This window comes from Protomyces lactucae-debilis (genome assembly GCF_002105105.1).
Source record: "Protomyces lactucae-debilis strain 12-1054 chromosome Unknown BCR37scaffold_1, whole genome shotgun sequence".
Classification (NCBI taxonomy): Eukaryota; Fungi; Ascomycota; class Taphrinomycetes; order Taphrinales; family Protomycetaceae; genus Protomyces; species Protomyces lactucae-debilis.
This window is the reverse complement of record NW_024467993.1, coordinates 853,809-872,887: the sequence shown is the minus strand read 5'-3', so window position 1 is coordinate 872,887 and position 19,079 is coordinate 853,809. Positions and strand designations below refer to the sequence as shown.

Genomic DNA, 19,079 nt, shown 5'->3' with positions numbered 1-19,079 from the left:
CTAACCCTAACCCTAACCCTAACCCTAACCCTAACCCTAACCCTAACCCTAACCCTAACCCTAACCCTAACCCTAACCCTACCCTGGTACTCATTTCAATACATATAGTTGAGGTTGAAGGGCAAAGACGTCTGGCGCCAGATTGCGGTTGGAGTGAAGGGTCCCTTTGGGGGGTGGTTGGTCCATCTGATGGGACGCGCGCGAGCGAAATAACTCTGGAGTGAAGGGTCATTCCATGGGTCATAAGTATAGTGTTCAGCGGCTTCCTCGATATCTTCCCTCAACTAGAGTCATCCCGCCCTCAATTTTGCGGAGTAACCCGAGGAATTTCGCCCAAGTTGACAGGCTATCCTGTGGTCCTTGTGTTTTGGCAGGGCAACTTGGAACTCCTTGCTGCCACGTTCATCAGCGTAACACGAATCATTACACAATACCAAGTTAGTACTACTAACGATGTCTGATAGTGTCTGACACTCAAAGCTGCGCTGGATCATAAGTTCATAACCGATGGACTGGGATGGCATTGTGGGACCAGTGGCAGGTGGGCAGTTAATCAGTGATTCAGTAACCAAGTGGTGGTACTGGTGGGCCACGGCCCACGGGCCACGGGTGGTGGACTCACTGGACTGAGGCTAGTGGGCTCGGCCCGGCACTGGGCCGGCAGTCGTCATATTAATTCGCAGATTTAAGGAATGTCGCAAGAGCCCAATACGGCAGCGAGGGCCAACAATTTGGGACTGAAATCCCTCAACCCTGGCCCTAAGAGCGCTAAAGATATCAAGCACTGGCAATGAATCCGATGAAGGCATGTCTGCAAACCCAAGCTGATTGACCATGGCTTGCCGATCGAGAGTGCTGGTGTAGGTAGACTGCGATGGCAGGGCGTTTGGCGCCGTCACATAAGACGCTGAGGATCCGGTCCCTGCATTCACAGCATTGGAAGAGAGATTCGACAGCGCCTGCCTAGCTTGTGGTGTCTGGCTGCGCCTACTGCTCTGACTTGACCACCTCAGTCGCTGTCGCGCCGCTTCTTGTATTCGCCGACACTTGTGGCCTTCAAACCGCCTGTCATCGCTACTCGGAAGCTGGGTTTGTCTAGCGCGCTCCTCTAGTTCTGATTCCTCTGCAAAAGCTTCAGCTCGACGCTTTCTCATCCGCTCAGCGTTTTTAGTACGGGCTCGATCGTCCCTTTCTCGTTCAATATCAGCGATCTCTGCCTCCAACCCAGTCTCGCCGCCATTTTGGGCTGTTTTGAGGCGAATGAGACGTCGTCCAAAGGTAAGTGTCTCCCAGAAGCTGCGATCAACCATCTTACCGGATGTTGCTTCTTTGCGTGGGTGTTTAGACGTGTCTATGCTGTCTACGTGGATTTTTAGACGCGTCTGTGTTGTTTACGCTTGCTTTGATGCGGGCTTCCATAAGCCCTCTCCGAACCGCACGGAGCTGGACTAGGACTCTCAATTCAAATTCTAAATTTACAAATCCTATCTTAACAACAAACTGCGGATGGCCAAGGGCACCATCCACATCAACAAACTGTGGATGGCCAAGGGCACCATCCACATCTAGCGCGTAAATTGCATCATGTATGCTATTCAAGATGTCTAAGTGGATAACTATACGTTTCAAAACCACATAAGGTCAAGTCAACTGGGGAAAGACATTTGAGACGTCAAAGTTCGTCAAGCTGGATTGTTCCCTTCAACAGCAAACTTGCGCACCTCTCGGCAAAGTCCTTGATAGGAATGATTGTCATGGTCGAGCAACCAGAGTTCGTAATCCAAAGCAAAAAAACACAAATTGCCAAAATCTTGACCTTCGTGCTCTTTGATACTTGTGTCTCGGGGATAACTGTTTGGGAAAGGTAACGGGTCGACTGGTTTCATGTCGGTCAATTTTCCACCAATGAGAGCATACCCGTCGGTCAGCCAGGTTGCTGGAAAATTGTCGGCTTGATCTGGTTTGGCTAGCCAGAAATGCATTGCAGAATCGTTGTTGGGTTGAAGAGAGTACTTGAAACTTTCATCCGGTGTCATGAAAGATAGCTTTGGAAGCTTTGCCTGTTTGTCGTATTCCACAAAATAGATCCCCTCTTGCTTAGAAATTCCAGATTTGAAAGGTGCTCCAATGACGTGCCAATTTGCAGGGCGTGGATCTTTCTGTTCAAGCTCATACTGCTGACAAGAAGCAATTGTATATCCACCGTGTCGATTTTTGTCGCTTTCAAACCAACACCTGTTCCATCCAAGGCCCGCTGTTTCTGGTCCTGGCAGAACTTTGGTGGGTCGGTAGTTGATGAGATTGCCACAGCAGAGAACTTCGCCCTGCGCGTTGTGGGTTGTCGGCTTATCATGCTCCAGCAGCTCATCCCACACAGCAACATTGCGATCTGGCTTTGCCAACCAGCAACCTTGAATATTCGATGGATCGCTGATGTTTGGCATGAAAAAAGTGTTGTAGTGATGCTTTTGCAGGCGTTTCCTTTTAGCATGATAGATAGTCATGAGATTGTGGCTGACGTCAGGAGGATGGTGCGAAGACACCATCAATTCATCTTGGTCCGTATAATACCATACTTTCTTGTTGCTTGGAAATGGATGTTTGATTTCGCCGACCGCCTTGAGCGCTGCGGAAAGATGTGGCAAGCTGGACAATGCGAATAAGAGAATCATCTTGTGGTTTGAAGAGTGCAGGCACCCATTTCCACGTCAGAGTCTTGTAAAATTTCAAACGGATGGCGCAATTCGCCATGTGTGCATGTCCAATGTCAGGGCCATGGACCTTTGCACATGATTTGCTACGCTGAACCTCTCGTGCCTTCAAAGTTGTGAACATGGAGACGCGAGCTCTCGCCGCGTCGCTCGATTCCTGCCACATGGTGGCCTTGCGTCGTTCATTCTACAACATGAAGACATGACACTTCAACTTCCGAGACGACTTTACTAAAAGGTACGACTTCTACTTACGCATGGTTGCAAAGAACGTGGCTGCCGACTTGCAACAAAATTGAATTCAACAAATGTCGGCTAAGTGGCAGGTCTATAGCCGATGGAAGCCCAAGTCTGCTCACTTGCATCGGTACTGCAATTAACACAGTCGCTTTCTCAACCGCTTGAGGAGGTGCTTTCACAGGACGGTATACATTTGCTGATGTCACGGTACTGATCAGCAAAATGAAGCTCTACACGATGTCTGCGGCTACATGCAGGGGTGGCAGAGCAGCAAGTGGCCATACTGATCTGCTTTTGGCTTGCCCACATTTCAATGTTGTGTTTTGCGCTCATTTGGAGATGTCCCTTAAGCTTGCGTTTTATTGATGACAAGTCCAAACCTTCATGCGAACTCTCGGTTGCCTGGTCGATAGCGCAGAAAGACTGCTTCGTAGTTGTAAGAGGGATGTCCTGCAGCAATGTGGTTGACGACGTACATCAGCTAAAGCTCTACTGGGCCCTATGCGCGCGACGCCTACTTTGACTTTGCCACACCCCTCATACATGCAAGTATATAACCATAGCAATCACCATACACAAAACTTAGCATCGCCTTTGCCTGCGCGGTTGGTTGTCAGCCGCAGAGGTAGCTTGTCAGATCTCCTGCCGCTGTCGCTCCCCTTGTTGGCTAGACTGATGAATCACATGAAAGCTCGCCTGTGACTTCGGCATCACACATGTGCAGAGGACTGTGAGGACCGTGCGTGTGCAGTCTCTACTCGATGAAGCCATCAGCCTTGTGAACGACGAAAGATTGTCAGATAGGAGGATCGGACTTGTTCGATTAGGATTGAGTGTCGCTGCGAGCACAGCGCCGACGCAGAGGATGCCGAAGCAGAGGTCTTTCTTGCGGCGCGGCCAGTTGAGCGGGTCATGAGGTGAGCTACTTGATACGGAGACTCTCGTCTTTGATTGCGCCTGCATCGCTGCATAGTCGATCGTACCAACGAGCATCGAGAGGTATTATCGCCTGTAGCGCAGCGAATGCGATGTGCCTAGAGGAGCTGCTGGTCAAAGCTGCTCTCTGCGCCGTCAAGCGCGTACGTCAGGCGGACCCAACGCACATGAAAGTGCAGGACGCTCGCACCAGAAGCATTTCCGCCATCTGCTGCATGTAGCTGCCGACCATCGTTTGGCATACGCGCTACTGTGATCTGCGCGTCCATCTTCCACCGCTGCCCTCCCGCAAAACAGGCCTGTCCTCAGGTCGAAGGAGGCAGTGGATAACTGACTGACAGTTCGCATCGCCTTCAGCATCTCTTGCGACATTTTCTCAAGCGTTTGCGCGATTCGGCCCGCAGGCGCATTTTCACGTACATCCAACACAACTCCCCATATTGACAAAGCTGTGCTGGGCTTAGGAGACATCGAGGCTCACTGAAACGCTCTGGCGTACTCTCTAGGCATCGGAGCAACATTATGCTGTATGACCGGTCGAGATCTGACCAGAAATGGTTTCGATTTGGGATGTGGTCGGTGATGCCAACACAACAAGGCGTATGAAGGCATTCTCGATTCGACATCTGGGTAGCTTGGACGTGCCCTAGGCTGTATCGATGCTGCTCATCGCCACTGGTCTTTCAGCTTGTCATTGGAACGTCTGCAGAAGGCTGTCGGTCGGATCGCCAACACATCAACATCTCACACATCGGCCGCACATCAGCCAGGCCAGTACTTCGAATGCAATAAAAGATGTCCCAGCATGGCAAGGCGTGTCTCTAACAAGGATTCAGGTGAGCGACATGGAGATGCAACATTTTGCGGTCGGCCTTGACGGCGGTGGGTTGTTGTTTGCCAACTTTGCTTGGAGACCTGTGATCTTTCTATCGCATTGGATGCAGGGGCGAGATGAACCATTGAGTGCACCCTCTTGCGCCTCATTGAACGCCTTCATTATTGGCTATGGGTGAAGCGACGCGGCAAGTGTCATCTACGGCGATTAGCTTTTGGAATAGCGCATTCATCAGCCGTCGATCGTGCAAGGCATCAGTCTATGAAGGTTTCTCATTGATTCAACTCTTGATACAAGCTTCTACTTTCTCATACATCCATCATGCATCATTCTTGGCGCGAAGAGTCTCTGTTGAGTACTAGCGCAAAATCAGGGGGCCATATTTCTCGCAAGGCCTGTACCGCCACCACTGTAGAGTCTCGACACCATCCGTCTACTGCAACAAGCACTCTCAAAGCCAGTGAAAACGCACAACACCGCAGCGCTCATCCGCTTGCGACGTGCATAGCACCTCTCATTTCAGCATCTTGCCCCCTTAATTCGACACGACGTATGGTCCTTCGTCATCTTGCTGTCGATTGCTGACTTTAGAATCGATGGACCCTTTGGTCTACAATGATGCGCATCAACTTCTAAAATAAGCAGTGACTCGTCCTCGCTTCATCTCGTCACGCATTCAGGCCTCATATGCTCAACGCATTCCGAAACTTGATCACCTTGTCGCGAGACGGTGCTTTGGTCGTGATGTCTGCTATCATGACTACAGTAGTAACATAGCTCAGCTCAAAACACCATCTTTGAACAGCATCACGCACATGGTGCTATTTGCTAGCAATATGCTTCGTTCTCGGATGGCCACAGACCCTCGGTAGGAGGGTAACGCGCAGCGATTCATGCTCGAGACAGTCTCTCTTGTGGCCTTACCGAGTTATTGCGGGCCTCCTCTTGTACATGGGACGATACGTACGACCGACACATCTGGCGGCCCTTGGAGCTTGCGTGGACCGCAGTCTATTCACAGAACGCAAGGTTTAATGTCGGAAAAGGCGCGCATCAACATTGGGAATCGCTCGGACACGGGTATACTAGATGTTGCTCTCAGTCGAGTCGACGCCTGGAGGACCTGGTGCTTGATAGCTTCCCGAAGACAATGATGCCTGACCTGTATACATCAACCTCCATGGAGACCATCCTGAAGGAGCTTGAGCGCCTCAACAAGATGACTCGCGTCAATGAAGCCGCTCTCCGACAGCCTTCGCACTTGCGTGTCGCGTCCTGCAGTGTATATAGAGGTCTTGGCGGAAGATGCGTGCAGCCTTGCAGCGTCAGAAGAGTTTGTAAACCTTCCCATTCTTGCCGGTGAGGGTGGCCGAGGCCTCTTCTGGCATCCTCGACTGAATGCTCGCCGTCTGACTGAACTCGCTATCGAACCAAAAAAGATGCAGTGACAGGGACTCGAACCCTGGAACCAGTAAGGACGGCTGGTCTGCCTCTTAAGCAAGCTTGCGCTTGAAAGCCGCGCAATTGCCACTATGCGACCACTGCGTTTCGATCTGTCAACCTCGTGAAGTTGATTCCACTAAGCTACAGAAAGCTTTTCCGAATTGGCAGCTTTAGACTATCATATCTGCAATACACTTTTTCTACTCGCAAAAACCGAACCAACACATCATAAAACGGACATAACGTTCTGCATCGATGCTACAAACCTTCTGCGGCTATGACGCTGCGCAGATAGGGGCCAGGTCTACGGCGTCAACTTCAAGGCGGCCTCCAGAGGTCATGCCTTTTCAGACACTCGCGGCGACGCATGCGCCACCAGCGAGATTACACTTCACAAGACCGCTTTCCACATCAGGACAGCTATCCTCTCGCGAGAGGCTCTGGCGGCTGTTGCACGCGGCCTTGCAATCACACATACACTCACAGGATCACTTGCGGCAGACTGCGTTCTGTGCAAGACCAGTGCGCTTTTCAACTGCAGCGAAAAATTTTCACTCGCAGTCATCTACGACAGAAATCGCATCAGCCGAAGTCCTAAGCCGAGGCCTGCATTATCTTGTCAACTCGCAGTCTTATTGTACCGCGACCAATTCACTCCACTTGCCAGGAACTTGTGGAGAGACTCAAAGGGTGTTTTAGCGGGTATGCCGCAGGAAAGGAGTAGCTTGCTGCTTCAAGGCCTGTAGGAGAATCCCGCACTGTTCGTCTGTTCTTCCTTTTCACAGACGTTCGTGAAGTCATTCATTTCATCCTACCATTTACATTCTAGACTCATAGCTACTTGATAGCTTTGAATGCAAATATATAAAAAAAAACAAAAAACAAGGTTTATATGCATTTACCACTTCAATTGTGTGCGAATTAGTCGTATGAACATGTCTAATCCTCATCCTCTTGCATGTGTTGCTGTGCAGCGGCTTGCGCCTCGTACATCTCAGCAACTTGTTCGGCCGTCGTACATTCAGATACGGTCTTGTCATCCCTCACTCGCAACATGCGCGGGAATCGCAGACTGATGCCCTTTACAGGGTTGACGATTCCAGCTGCAGCGCGGTACACCGGCGAAAGTGTCAAGTCAGATACCAGCACTTCAAACACAACCGATGGCTCGAACCACACTTCAGCAGCGCCCTTTTGGCCTGCATCATAAACCACATGTCCGGGGGGCGAGGCGCGCTCACTTGGCTTGAGCAGCTTGTGAAGCATTTCGAGCTGTTCCTCCGAGAAGCCTGTGCCAATCTTAGCGATGGACTGAATCTCTTCGCCCTCATTGGCGACACAGCCCAGCAAGAAGGCACCATACCAGTTGGTCCGTTTGCCCTTGCCAATATCGGCGCCAATCACAACAAGATCGAGAGTGTCACCAACGCCGTTGAGATAGTCCTTCTTGACTTTGAGCCAGCTTAGAGAGCGCTTGGAGGGTTCGTAAGCAGAGTCTGGTCCGTCCAGCAATTTGACCATGAGTCCTTCGCAGGAGTCCTTCACACTCTGTTCCAAAAACATTTGGATCTCGTCTGCCGTCTCGCCATCAAAGGCCTTTGCAAAGATGAATTCCCCGTCAACCTCTTTGAATGCTCCGCGAAGCAGCTCTCGCCTTTCGCGGAGAGACTTGTGCAGCAAGGCCTCACCATTGAGGTATAGCAAGTCGAAAGCAAAATAGCAGATCTTGACCTTGACATCCTCCTCCTTAACGTCCTTGCGCTTGCGCGTCGCCAAGATTTGGAATGGGAGAATCTTCTTTTGCTGCACGTCCCACGCGACGACCTCGCCATCGAGCACAAAAGAAGTCGTGCCTTCGGCCACAAAGCGAGGGATACTCGAGACAATGTCCGGGTATTTGGTTGACATGTTTTCGCTGTTGCGGGAGTATATTTTGGTCTGTGAGCGCTTCTCATCCGCGCCTGCATCCTTTGAAATGGGCAGGAGATGAATTTGACCTCGCTCGCCATCGTATTTATACTCACACGTGAACTTGACTGCCTCGAAGCGGTCCAGCACTTCGGTGATGCTGCGTGTTGGTTTAGCCAGCATAGGTTTGAGTGGCACACCAGGCGTGAGTTTGCAGTGCTCGCGTAAACGGTCCAAGCCATGTTCGAGGAGTGCCGGGATGATCAAATTGTAGGTAGGCAGCTCAGAGTAGACTTGCTTGAGGATAGCATCGCCCTTTTGAATGGCGTCTTCTGTAGGCCGCTTTTGTGACGATAAGATGGCTGCACTCAAAGCCGTCAGTACGCTCTTCTCTGCAAGGCCAATTCGAAGCTTGGTCTCGAGCGAGCGAATCAGGTACTTTGCCTCTTCTGCTGAACATGCTCCAAGCAACTTGTTGATGATGCCGATCTTTTTCGCCTGCGAGCTGCTACCGGATATATTGGCAATCTTATAGAGACCATCATAGACACTTGTGATAGTCAGTGGCTTTGGCTTGAACATGGTGGGCTGAACTCCACGCGATGCTGCCGCAACGAGGCCCAAGTCGCCGAGCTTCCCATAGTCCTTTTTGACCTTGTCCATCGGCCTTCCTGTCGACTCTGCGATGGCCTTGAGCAGCAGTGACTCCCCTATTCCGAGCTCGATACCCTCATAATCTGGTGCCAATTTTGTGATGCACAGGTAGACAGTCTGTCGAAGCTCGTCGGGCGATGTCTGGATAACTTTGAGCAGGAAGGCAGTCAACAAGCTGACAATTTCCAGACGCTTCGTTGTCGCCTCAATTTTGTTGTATGTATGCACCAGATCGCTGTACAGCACGCCCGTCTCTACTGGCTTGACCTTTTTAAGCTCGGCGGCGTCTGTCTCGGGCACATCAATCTCAATGGGCCGCTTGTCTTGCTGCTTCGGCCTAGCCGTGAAAAAGGATGCGACGCTCGCCGGCGTTGTCTTGTTGGCCGCAGCCTTGACCATGAAGCGCAACAGTGTGTGAAGGAGAGCTGATGTAGCCTTGTCGTGACGCAGAGTGCTTTAAATTTGTCGCGTCGCGTTCAGCGTCCAGTTTCAACATCCATGCAAGCACAAGAGCGTCAAATCACTTGACATGGAGGCAGGAGAGCTTGCTATGCACCTGGTCATGAAAGAGGAGCGTCAATTGGATATGAGTTGCGCTAGGCTTGGAGAACATCGACGCCCTCGTGGCTGAGTCTGACATGACGAAGATACAGACACGTCGGATGACTATGACGATGATCATTTCGCCCACTCCTCGGCGCATGCCAGAGACATGAATCACCATAAGGGAGAGGAATTTGACAAGACTTTATGCGAGACTACTTCAGGCGATCCCGTCTACCATGAAGCCCGATTCAGAGCGAACATTCGGACGTCACCTTCGCTTTCCGTGTATCTCGCCGGGAGCCTGATTGCTTACGACATACATTGTGGAGAAGACTGATGCATCTGACGGGCCTAGTCTTTTACCCTTGCAAAAGGTCGTGGAGGCCATTCGCCTGCTCTCTGGAGGCTGCTCTGCAAAAACTCCCGAGCCTAATGATCCACGAGCACGTCCACCATTTACTAATCGTTGGAAACTTTCAGCAACTCTGTCAACCAGCTCTTCTCCCATGGGTACCTTCTACAGCCAATTGTAGCTGATCAACAGCGCTTGATGGCAGAGAATGCACCATGAGGACCTCCAGGCATGCTCGGCTCACCCCACTGCATAATCTTGGAATGAACTCCTGGTCCATCGCATGGAAAGCCCGGTATGGTGCCCAAATTCCAAGCCTCTGGCAGTCTTGGCAGCAATTACGGATCGAAGTTCGTGGATATGGCACTCTTACTTCGCTCCTCCTGGTTCAGTGAAAGGGTAGTCCGAACTATGGCACACCGCACTGTTCGGGGTCTGGAGTGCTGCTCGGTCAGTCCCATTTCAAGTCGCAGCGCTAGATTCTTTTCTCATCGCTACTACCTTGCCGACAACACATCTCCTAAAGGGACGACGCCGGTGATACCCTATGGCGATCCGTGAACTCATCAGGAGCAATTATTCGAGGGCCCGTCAAATGGGCGGGCGAGTGCATTCGCCATGCTGAGGCAAGTAAAGGGTAGCATATAATTTATTGTCTGGAGACATCTCTTCTACAAGATGCTCACGTAGACATTACTAAAAGAGCTCTGCGTCGAATCGATCCAAATTTCTCGAAACGTCCAGCATGTCCTTCTGGCACTTCTTGCGCATGTAAAAGATTGGACAATCCTTGCTCGTGCAAATGACATCCTGGTGCAGAGAGCCCTGACACCGCTGACACTGCGTCCACAAACGAGCAAAGCGCGTCTCGACTTCGGAGTGGTGATTGACAATCTTTGTGTAGAGCTCTGGGGCACGCGCGACGCAGTTCTTGCAGACTGGCGCATTTCCATCCACGGGCGATTTACAACCAAGACATGTGACCTTCTTGACTGCAAACTTCATCAGTCCACCAATAGACGGTGCTGCGACAGAGATGGTCCGAGTATGGTCGCCAGACAGCAGACTACTCGCTTTATCGCCGAGGATAGGCTCAAAGATGCGCATGAGTGGTTTCGAGAGCTGATTCTCCAGGTAGTACTTGGCATCAATGGGCAAGTTGTGGTCAAGCACGTAGATGGGATCTTCGGTCTTTTCATACAGCTTGTCGCTCTTGGCGCCCTTGATGATAACATAGGCAACACGGTCCCCTAGCGTAGGTGCCGACCCTGCGTCGCGTTTTCGCATGCGTTCAGCCAACTCGACGTGCGGTTGTTTGTTGGCATAGTCGCTCTTGGACAGTGCTTTTGTAATGACCAAGTTGGACAGATCCACCTTATTTTGCAGGAGATCGGCAATGGTGTTTTTGACATAATCTTGTGCACCTTCAGGGTCCCGATCAATCAGCATCTTGCGAAGAGCCGTATCAATCATGTTGCTCACCAAGCGGCAATTGTCTCGTCGAACAGTCTCAATCCCCTTGGAGTCCATCTTGTCGTACTTGTCCGCACGCGTCCAGTACAAGCCTGCATAACGCTTCTTATTGATGAGCAAGTACGGATAGTAGACCTTTTCAAACTCTAGCTTGATGGGCTGCACAAACTTGGTAGTGACGAAGGCTGCCGCTTCAGCACCGAGGTCCATGACACTTTGTAAATCTGCTTGACCAAACTTAACCATGACAGAATCTGTATCGCCATAGATGACTTGCGCATTGTGTGAGTAGCCATTGGCAATTGTGTATTTGGACTCAACCTCTTCCTTCGTCTTTTCAATCATTTCACGGCCATACGCTGTGGTGGATGACGAGATGGGCAGGCAAGGCAGTTTTCCATTGGTTGCACCTGTAAAGCCATAGACAGAGTTGGCAGAGACTTTGAGGGCAAGCTGACGACCATCGAGTACACCACGCTTGAATGGATCCGTCTCTTTTTTCAAGTCAGCCTTGGCTCGCTTTCTCGCGCCGAGCAAGTCTTCAAAAATCAGGGGTAGCAAGCCTTTTCGATGCGAAGCCTTGACAAAGCAATCACCATTGGGCGTCAGCACGTAGTCATCGTGTAGCTTCAGATTTAGCTTGTCAATCATGGCAGCGTTGAGAAGCGTGGTATAGCATAGATTGTGCGCTTGCATGATACTCGGATACAGCGATGAAAAGTCGAGTGTGGCAATGGGCACATCGTAATAGCCGCGCTCAGGCTCAATGACTGTGGCTCCTTCATACATTTCACCGTCACCACTCTCGCTCCTTATGTTTGGGATGACTAGACTTTCTTCGCGTGATTTGCGAAAGAGCTGTGAGATGACTTTGATTTGCTGACCTCGCGTCAGGAGGTAATTGAAGGGCACACCTGTCACACGCGCCATTTCTGTGTAATTGACAAAGGTCATGAGCTTGTCCATTAGCCGTTGCGGCAAGAATGCATCCTTCAAACAATATACTGCTAGACGACGGCGCGACTCGGCATTGCCATTTTGAAGGTCTGTAATGATGCTGTGATGGACGTCTTCTTTTTGTTCGCCAAGAAAAAGAGCAGAGACTGCGTTGAGGGTATAGGATCTGAGCTTGTAGTCACGCTGCATCACTTGCAACATGTCTAGTTGCAGCCGACCATCTATATTGATGCTCTTGGACTCCCTTTTGCCGTACGCCTTGCTGGAAAAGGTGGTGTCTGATGCGGTCGAAGGTGTGCGCTCAATTCTCCCGAGGTATGGAAAAGCACTTGCCTTGAGCACTTTGGCGCGATCAAGCAGATATGGCAAGTCAAAGTTTTGGGTATTGTAGCCAATGATGACATCCGGGTCCACCTTCCGAACAAAGTCGCTCCATGCAAGGAGCATGTCTTTGCCGTCCTGGTGCTCAAAGATTTCTGCACCCACGATTGGCTCGCATGTATCGATGGTGAAGACGTTGCGAACAAAGGGCTTGGCATCTCCATAGCGCGTGACGGTGTTGGCAACTTGAATGACAGGGTCAAGCTGTGCATCAGGAAAGACACCCTTGCGACCAGCGCACTCGATATCAAAGGATAGAACACGAAGCGGAGCCATCTTTGCCCAGATGTCGACAGGAGCATGTGCCTTCATGGACTTGTAGTGCGCCTTGACCTCCAGCTGGCAAATAGATACGCGAGAGTGTGCCGGCACTGTCTCAAACTGCGCAAGCTCTATCCAAGACATGCCAAACAAGCCTGTGTCAATCATGAATCGCAACTCATACGCCAGTGTCGACTCAAAAGTCATAATTTGCCCTGGGAACATCCCATTGTAGCTGACATCACCACGTTCAAAGGCATTGCGAGTCTTTGGCAAGTGTTTTTGGTCGTTGAGGACAATTTTGACGAAGGGAGACTTTTGATTGCCCTGGAAGCCGTAGAGCGATTCACGCATGACTAGAGTGGTCTGAATTGAGAGGGACCCACCGGCTCCAGTGGCATTTTCAACAGCCTGCATGAACGGCCGCAAGTGCTTCTCTGTAAAGCCATTAGGCGCCGGCACGTAAAAGTAGGGAAGAAAGCCAGTGATGTGGCAGAGGACACTGTTGCCGCGCTGAGTCTGCGTTAGCTTTGGCCGAGATGCCTCGAACATACCTCAGAGACGCCGAAGAGACGCAGGGTAGGGCCTGAAGCATCCATGCTCTCTTCGATCTCAATCTGCTGGAAGCACAGTGGCCCAGAGGACGGCACCACCGGGGGCCTTGCCCATTTCTGGTCGTGCTCGGCCGATCCATCGCCGGCCTTGATTTCTTGGGTGAGGCGGTCGAGGTCTTGCTCAAAGTCACTTTTGACTGTCCTCGCGACGCGCTTATTGGTGTCCATTTCAGTCAGGACTTCCTTGCGCTTGAGCATGGCTCTTTTGCAGAGCAGGAGCTGGTTGTCGTCGCGCGCCGAGTCGCGTCGCGAATTTCAACTTGAATTTGGGTCGCGGATGGGAGCGGATGGAGGAATGACCAGCTACGTTGACCAGTGATGCGAATTGTTGTACAAAGTGATACCTAGATACATAGGCAGTCTAGTGAATCTCAGTCACGCGGCATGACCAGCCGCCTGTGCCAGCGTCCAGCAGTGGCAGAGAAGCTCCCAGGCACCAACCCAGCTCGTTGTCCTTAATCTTCTTGGCTGTCCGTAGGCGCCGGTCGACGGGCATTTCGTAGCCGTGGTGCAGCAGCGAGACCATGAAGGACAGATCCAGACAGTAGTTTGGCTCCTCCTCCAGTGCCGCTAATGCACCGTCAATGGCGGAAAATTGTTGCCAACCATCCTTGCCTGCACACACTTGCTCCGTCAAAGCCATGACATCGCCCACGGTGAATGAGCTCGGGACACCAAGCGGCTTGAGACGGTCATGAAAGTAGGAGAAGACAAAGGCCTCGCCCTTGAAGGACGCAAGCGCTGGCTGGTAGATGCCGTTGAATGAACACGGCGCCAGATTGCACAGGCCCTGCTTATTGAGAATCTTTTCAGCAAGGAATCTGCATTGTGCTGCACCATTGGACGCTGCACCTGTGAAAGTCACTTTGCCCGCGAGCTGCACCTCCATCGTTGTGCCTGGAGCGAAGCATGGATGGACACCGCCCGTCTTTTGTACTTCTTGGTGGATTGCCTTGCGCGCCTCCATCAAGCCATATCCGAGGTGCGAGTGCTGGTAGAGCAAAAATTCGCGGCCACCATACTGCAGCTTGTATTTGTGATCGCCTTCATGCATGTCGACCACATCAGCCTCTGGTTCAAACACAATCTGTGTTGAGCCGCCGCCCAAGTCAAAGACTGCTGCTGTGGGAGTTTTGTCTGCGCTGCCAATGTTGCCAAGCAGGTAATTAGTAGTGATCCAAGCGTACACGCCCTCATCCTTGCCATCCATGATGCCTACACCGTCTTGAATGACTGGGAAGGGGTAGTCCTCCAGATGTGCCTTGACTGCATCCAGAATCTTGTCACTCATCTCTGCACCCAAGAGTCGCAGTCCAGCTGTAGCTTTGACGGCGATTGGAGAGCAGCTCTGCAGATGCTTAGGCACAGATGCAAGCGCGAGGTCAAGTAGTGGATCTAGACTATGCGCCGCGCCTTGTGCATCCTCCTTGAAGCTCGACAAACCTGGATTGATCATCTTGAATGCTTCATGCTCCAGCACTGGCACTTCCTGGCAGTTATTGAACTTGTATACATGTATGCGAGACCCTGTGCTGCCGGCATCGACCATGAGGACGTACTGCGTCAATGGCTTGCCGCTGTCGAAGGGCGCCTTGCACATGGCCGTGTCGAGCTGACCAGTTCTGCTTCTTCCAAAGAAGAAGTAAGCGGCAGTGAGCAGGAAGAGGATGGCACCGGCGATCTTGTAGAGCCGCGACTTGCTGCGGGCCTGCATGGGTAACGTGTCGAATGTGCCGCGTCCGTCGTGGCTGTTTTTGCGCGGGAGAGTCGACCTCCGCCTGGACGTGGGTAGATAGGACATGCAGTAAGATGAGGAGGCAGCTTAGCTATGCCGGTGTCTATTCCCTGTCGTGTCTCTATGTCTCCCACTCGTCGTCGCGGTCGTTCAAGTTTTGATCAAATTTGGCGCCGTCCTGCATCCACCGAGCTGCTCCATCCTCTTCCCCTGGGTCTTCCATGACCGGCTGCATGCAGGCCTGCGTATTATAGGTGTAGCAGACATTCTCCGAGTCGACCTGTACCTGCAGAAGCAGTTTGTCTTCACCGGCCCACGTCTGACCAGCCAGTTTGCTCATTGCTGTCTGAAAGACGTGCAGAGTAAAGCGACAGATGCGCTGGAGTGCATAGCTCACCTCATAAAGATGCAGCAGTGACACAGTGACAACCTCCTCTGCAGCAGCTGCATAAGTGTTTTCATACAATGGCCGGAAATAGAGTGCAGTATAGGCAACCAGCTCTTTTATGGCCGTCTCGGTCGGCGGATATCCATCCTCCGTGCTGAATGGGAAAACGATTGTCTGGACTAGCTTCATAGAGGCGGACGCAATTGGTACAGCGTCGAAGTGTTCAGTTCGCTCAAAGACTGCCATCTGCGTACTGCATCCAAAGATGTCGGCCGTGTCCTCAGGGAATAAAGGCAACCAGTCTTGTCCAGCAAAGGCACTGCCAACGCTGCCTATCCCTTGGAAAGAGACCTTGTAGGGCAAGCCTTCAATAATGCTGTGCGCCCATGCACAAAACTCTTGCCGCGAGAGCTCGAAGCGGTGGTCGTCGTGACGCATCGCATATGGGATGCATGGACGATGAAATTGTGCCGGGCTGCATATCCTCTCAAAGACTTGATTGAAGTCGCGATTGGGTGTCGTGACGTAGAATACACGCGGTGCCAGCTTGTACAGGACTTGGCCGAGGGCAGCGATATCTGGTGGGTCAAGATGCTCAAGGACTTCAATAGCAGCAACCGCATCATACGACTGAAGCAGGGGTCGCCCTATGTCCTGGACACCGCCAAGAAATATATTTGCTTCGAGTCTTCTCCAGCGCAGGTCCTCGTCGTCTGTACTCAGGCGTATAGAAGCCAGTACTTCAGCATCGACGTCGAAGCCGTGCAGCACTTCAAGCGGCACTTGATCGTCGCCCTTGATCAAGTGTGCAAGAAGAGCACCCTCGCCGCAGCCAATGTCCAGCAGAGTCCGCGGTGCATGCTGCTTGAGATGCGCATAGACTGCTGCCCGTCGCTGCAGATGCGCTGGCGGGTCGAAGCGGACCTCGAGCTGCTGGGCCTCGTCTGTGTGGTCGCCGTCCTGCATTTATCGGGGCGAAGACGTCGCCTGTCGCAATGTCTCCCCAGGTTTGCACCGTCTGCGTCCCCGAAGTGCGGCCGAAGAGAAGGCCTTCAGCGGGAACGATGCGGACGGGTGCAGAGAGACCCCTGGAGGTTCCAATGAGTACGCCTGAGCACAGGCAGTGCGTATGAAAGGGAGGGAGCTCGCAGGCAGCGACGAAGACGGCGACACGAGCCTATAGCTACAGCGCGAGCCATGTTTCAGCGGCATCGCCCAGCTTCCCATGTTATTGCTAGGCGGTCCTTCATGAACGGTAATCAGCTACTCCCGTGCTCTGCGGATGCATGCTAATGAGAGAGATCCATGCAGTTTTGTGTACATCCCAGAGACAGGCGAGTACTTGCTATGCTATCAGTGGTCGGTGAGCACACAAGACAGCTACGGCGAGTGCTACGGGACATGCACATCCACAGATCTCGTGGTCTGGCACGACAAGCCCTCAGCCATCCAACGAGGCCATGCCTCATACGACTCGCAGGCTTGTTTTTCAGGCAGCATCTTGCCACGCACGGAGCATGGACACACTGTTCTGTACCTCTACTATACAAGCGTCTCGTCCATGCCCATCTCTTGGAAGCTCCCTTACGTTCCAGGATGTGAGACACAGTCGCTTGCTATCTCACGAGACTTTGGCAAAAGCTGGCAGAGGCATGCGGCGAATCCCTTACTAAAACAGCCGCCTGCAGCGCACAATACAACTGGCTGGCGGGATCCATTCGTGTCAGAGTGGCCAGCCATGGCGAAGATGCGAGGGAAAGCCGCTGTTACAGCCTACATGTTGCTCTCTTCTGGGACGCGAGACGGTGGACCTTGTGTGCGACTCTATGAATCCTCAGACCTCGTCAATTGGGCAGATCTTGGTGTCTTGTTTTCTGCTCAAAGGAACGCACCTTTGACGCCGCCCGTTCCCGGTCTGCACTATGGTGAGAACTTCGAGTGCGTTAGCTTCGCAACCATCGGTAACAGTCTCTATCTCTTTTGCGGCGTCGAAGCAGACAGTTCTCAAAGCACTCGCCACGATGGTCACTTTGTATTTTGGCATCGAGGAACGATACACAGTCCAGAATGTCCTACGTTTGTGCCTATTGCATCGGGCACCCTGGATCACGACATCTTGTATGCAGTCCACACAACAAAGACTGAGCATGACTTGATTCAGCTTGGTTGGGCAGACGAAGACGACAATAAGCACAAGCTTGAGCAAGATTGGAGTGGTGTTCTGGGCCTGCCGCGTAGGCTCTGCGAGCTGTCGGTGCCGAAACAACGCATGATTGACAGCCATGCCTGGACGAGCCATGGCGACCGCATGACTACACTTGGTATCGACGTCTACGCTGCTTCTCATCTTTTGCGGTCCACGTCAAAGCACTACAATGGCTACCAGCTTCATGAGATTGCTTCTGCTAGATTTGAGCTTGACCTCGTCTTGTCAGTTGCTGAGCTGGTCTTTTGCTTCCGCATGAATGACCAGGAGTGTACGCGCATCATCGTGGACAAGGCTGCTATTACACTGGATCGTTCAAGGTCGTCTAAAGACAATGGTAACACCCTCATGAGATCCGGTCCATTCCAGCTACTCCAAGGAGAATCGCTGCATCTACGCGTCTTTTGCGATGGCTCTCTGGTTGAGGTGTTTGCTAATGGTCGTTTCTGCATGACTTCACGAATCTACCCGTCATCGAGCAATGCTCTAAGCATGTCTCTGGAGACACCTCCGGGAGTGGATTTGTCAAATGTCTCTGTCTATGCAGATCTGAAGCCTGCTTGGCCAGGACGCATAGCTTCAGCATCTTTGTAGGCAATCTCATGCACCGAGTGGTCTCGTCAGAGACATCGATTGATTGCATTTGAACACCCAGCCCTGGTCCAGCTGATAAATAGCATTTATGAAATTATAGCAGCTTCTCGTCACTGGTACATCTCTAACTTATGAAAAGCCAGCGCAGCATATTGGTCTGCAATTGGCCTTCAACTCGCTTGACAAGAACAGATTGCAAAGCGCCTCTGTGAGACTATTCCGGCAATCTCAATGGTGGGTCGCGCCCTGATTGACTGTGAAGAAATTGCTCGGCACCAGACCACGCCGTGCGTTACGTATGCCCACGACTTGGCCAAGCCACCAGCCGTCTTCTCGCATCTCAACAATAGCCAGCGTATCGCCTTGTCCGAAGCCAATCTCTTCTGGTATCGTTGCTTGGTAGTCATAGAGCGCCGTTGCGAATTGAATAATCTCAACGCCATCTGGCGTATACCGTGGGCGAGCAGAGGATAAATCAGCAAAGCTCTTGCTGCGTGTTCGATTGAGTGGCTGATAGACCTGGCTGTGTTCAGTCATCGAGTTGCGTCCATAGGTAGGATCATATCTAGAATCGTTGCCTCGTTGCATGGCTTGGTCTGCGAGATCTTGCTGCGACACTGAATGGCGATTGGTGGATCCTGCATTCGAATGCGCTTGGCTGCTTGAATGCTGCCTGTCTGGGGAGGCTGTACGTGCGTGATCGGCTCGCTCATAGACGCCAGGAGCATAGGAGTGCCGCTGGGAAGGTACGCGTCCTGAAGGAGCAGGCTGCGGTGATGGCGACCGGCGCAAATCACCAGGTGGCCGAGGCGACTTGGCGCGCTGCGTAGGCAGACCCAAGTTTT

The 19,079-nt window shown here is 52.0% G+C and overlaps 9 protein-coding genes and 1 non-coding gene across 10 annotated transcripts; 2 read left to right on the top strand and 8 right to left on the bottom strand.

The window, feature by feature from the left end:
• Positions 1–366: 366 nt before the first annotated feature.
• BCR37DRAFT_375998 (uncharacterized protein) lies at positions 367–1,426 on the bottom strand. Its single transcript, XM_040868502.1, has one exon. It carries the CDS (start codon positions 1,308–1,310, stop codon positions 633–635), a length of 678 nt encoding a protein of 225 aa, XP_040728505.1. The 5' UTR covers positions 1,311–1,426; the 3' UTR covers positions 367–632.
• A 70-nt stretch (positions 1,427–1,496) lies between these two features.
• On the bottom strand, positions 1,497–2,968 carry BCR37DRAFT_20810 (uncharacterized protein). The gene has a single exon (XM_040866401.1). The coding sequence runs from the start codon at positions 2,670–2,672 to the stop codon at positions 1,683–1,685; it is 990 nt and encodes a 329-aa protein (XP_040728504.1). The 5' UTR covers positions 2,673–2,968; the 3' UTR covers positions 1,497–1,682.
• A 561-nt stretch (positions 2,969–3,529) lies between these two features.
• Positions 3,530–4,295, bottom strand: BCR37DRAFT_20808 (uncharacterized protein). Its single transcript, XM_040866400.1, has 2 exons — positions 4,113–4,295; positions 3,530–4,012 (listed from the first exon to the last, which is right to left on the bottom strand). Exon 2 carries the CDS (start codon positions 3,942–3,944, stop codon positions 3,585–3,587), a length of 360 nt encoding a protein of 119 aa, XP_040728503.1. The 5' UTR covers positions 3,945–4,012; positions 4,113–4,295; the 3' UTR covers positions 3,530–3,584.
• A 1,867-nt stretch (positions 4,296–6,162) lies between these two features.
• On the bottom strand, positions 6,163–6,267 carry BCR37DRAFT_t3. Its single transcript has one exon. It is a non-coding gene; the product is annotated as a tRNA-Leu (tRNA).
• A 153-nt stretch (positions 6,268–6,420) lies between these two features.
• BCR37DRAFT_375993 (uncharacterized protein) lies at positions 6,421–6,937 on the top strand (the record flags this gene model as incomplete). The annotated part of the gene is made up of 1 exon (XM_040868501.1): positions 6,421–6,937. One exon carries the CDS (start codon positions 6,421–6,423, stop codon positions 6,862–6,864), a length of 444 nt encoding a protein of 147 aa, XP_040728502.1. The 3' UTR covers positions 6,865–6,937.
• Positions 6,938–7,057: 120 nt separating this feature from the next.
• Positions 7,058–9,201, bottom strand: BCR37DRAFT_20137 (ATP-dependent DNA ligase). Its single transcript, XM_040866357.1, has one exon. It carries the CDS (start codon positions 9,124–9,126, stop codon positions 7,105–7,107), a length of 2,022 nt encoding a protein of 673 aa, XP_040728501.1. The 5' UTR covers positions 9,127–9,201; the 3' UTR covers positions 7,058–7,104.
• Positions 9,202–10,321: 1,120 nt separating this feature from the next.
• BCR37DRAFT_342854 (DNA polymerase family B-domain-containing protein) lies at positions 10,322–13,479 on the bottom strand (the record flags this gene model as incomplete). Its single annotated transcript, XM_040867460.1, has 2 exons — positions 10,322–13,210; positions 13,252–13,479. The coding sequence occupies 2 exons, from the start codon at positions 13,477–13,479 to the stop codon at positions 10,322–10,324; spliced, it is 3,117 nt and encodes a 1,038-aa protein (XP_040728500.1).
• A 193-nt stretch (positions 13,480–13,672) lies between these two features.
• BCR37DRAFT_342745 (nucleoside phosphatase GDA1/CD39) lies at positions 13,673–15,025 on the bottom strand (the record flags this gene model as incomplete). The annotated part of the gene is made up of 1 exon (XM_040867449.1): positions 13,673–15,025. One exon carries the CDS (start codon positions 15,023–15,025, stop codon positions 13,673–13,675), a length of 1,353 nt encoding a protein of 450 aa, XP_040728499.1.
• A 142-nt stretch (positions 15,026–15,167) lies between these two features.
• BCR37DRAFT_390500 (uncharacterized protein) lies at positions 15,168–16,400 on the bottom strand (the record flags this gene model as incomplete). The annotated part of the gene is made up of 1 exon (XM_040870864.1): positions 15,168–16,400. The coding sequence occupies one exon, from the start codon at positions 16,398–16,400 to the stop codon at positions 15,168–15,170; it is 1,233 nt and encodes a 410-aa protein (XP_040728498.1).
• A 35-nt stretch (positions 16,401–16,435) lies between these two features.
• BCR37DRAFT_20142 (glycosyl hydrolase) lies at positions 16,436–18,348 on the top strand. Its single transcript, XM_040866358.1, has 2 exons — positions 16,436–16,689; positions 16,736–18,348. Exons 1-2 carry the CDS (start codon positions 16,632–16,634, stop codon positions 18,232–18,234), a joined length of 1,557 nt encoding a protein of 518 aa, XP_040728497.1. The 5' UTR covers positions 16,436–16,631; the 3' UTR covers positions 18,235–18,348.
• Positions 18,349–19,079: the final 731 nt, after the last annotated feature.

Excerpts from the sequence above, each read along its gene's own strand:
- BCR37DRAFT_375998 (XM_040868502.1), bottom strand. The coding sequence starts at position 1,310 with ATGGTTGATCGCAGCTTCTGGGAGACACTTACCTTTGGACGACGTCTC.
- BCR37DRAFT_20137 (XM_040866357.1), bottom strand. The coding sequence starts at position 9,126 with ATGGTCAAGGCTGCGGCCAACAAGACAACGCCGGCGAGCGTCGCATCC.
- BCR37DRAFT_20810 (XM_040866401.1), bottom strand. The coding sequence starts at position 2,672 with ATGATTCTCTTATTCGCATTGTCCAGCTTGCCACATCTTTCCGCAGCG.
- BCR37DRAFT_20808 (XM_040866400.1), bottom strand. The coding sequence starts at position 3,944 with ATGCTCGTTGGTACGATCGACTATGCAGCGATGCAGGCGCAATCAAAG.
- BCR37DRAFT_20142 (XM_040866358.1), top strand. The coding sequence starts at position 16,632 with ATGTTTCAGCGGCATCGCCCAGCTTCCCATGTTATTGCTAGGCGGTCC. Across the intron at positions 16,690-16,735 it reads TAGGCGGTCCTTCATGAACG|ATCCATGCAGTTTTGTGTAC; the intron begins GTAATCAGCTAC and ends CTAATGAGAGAG.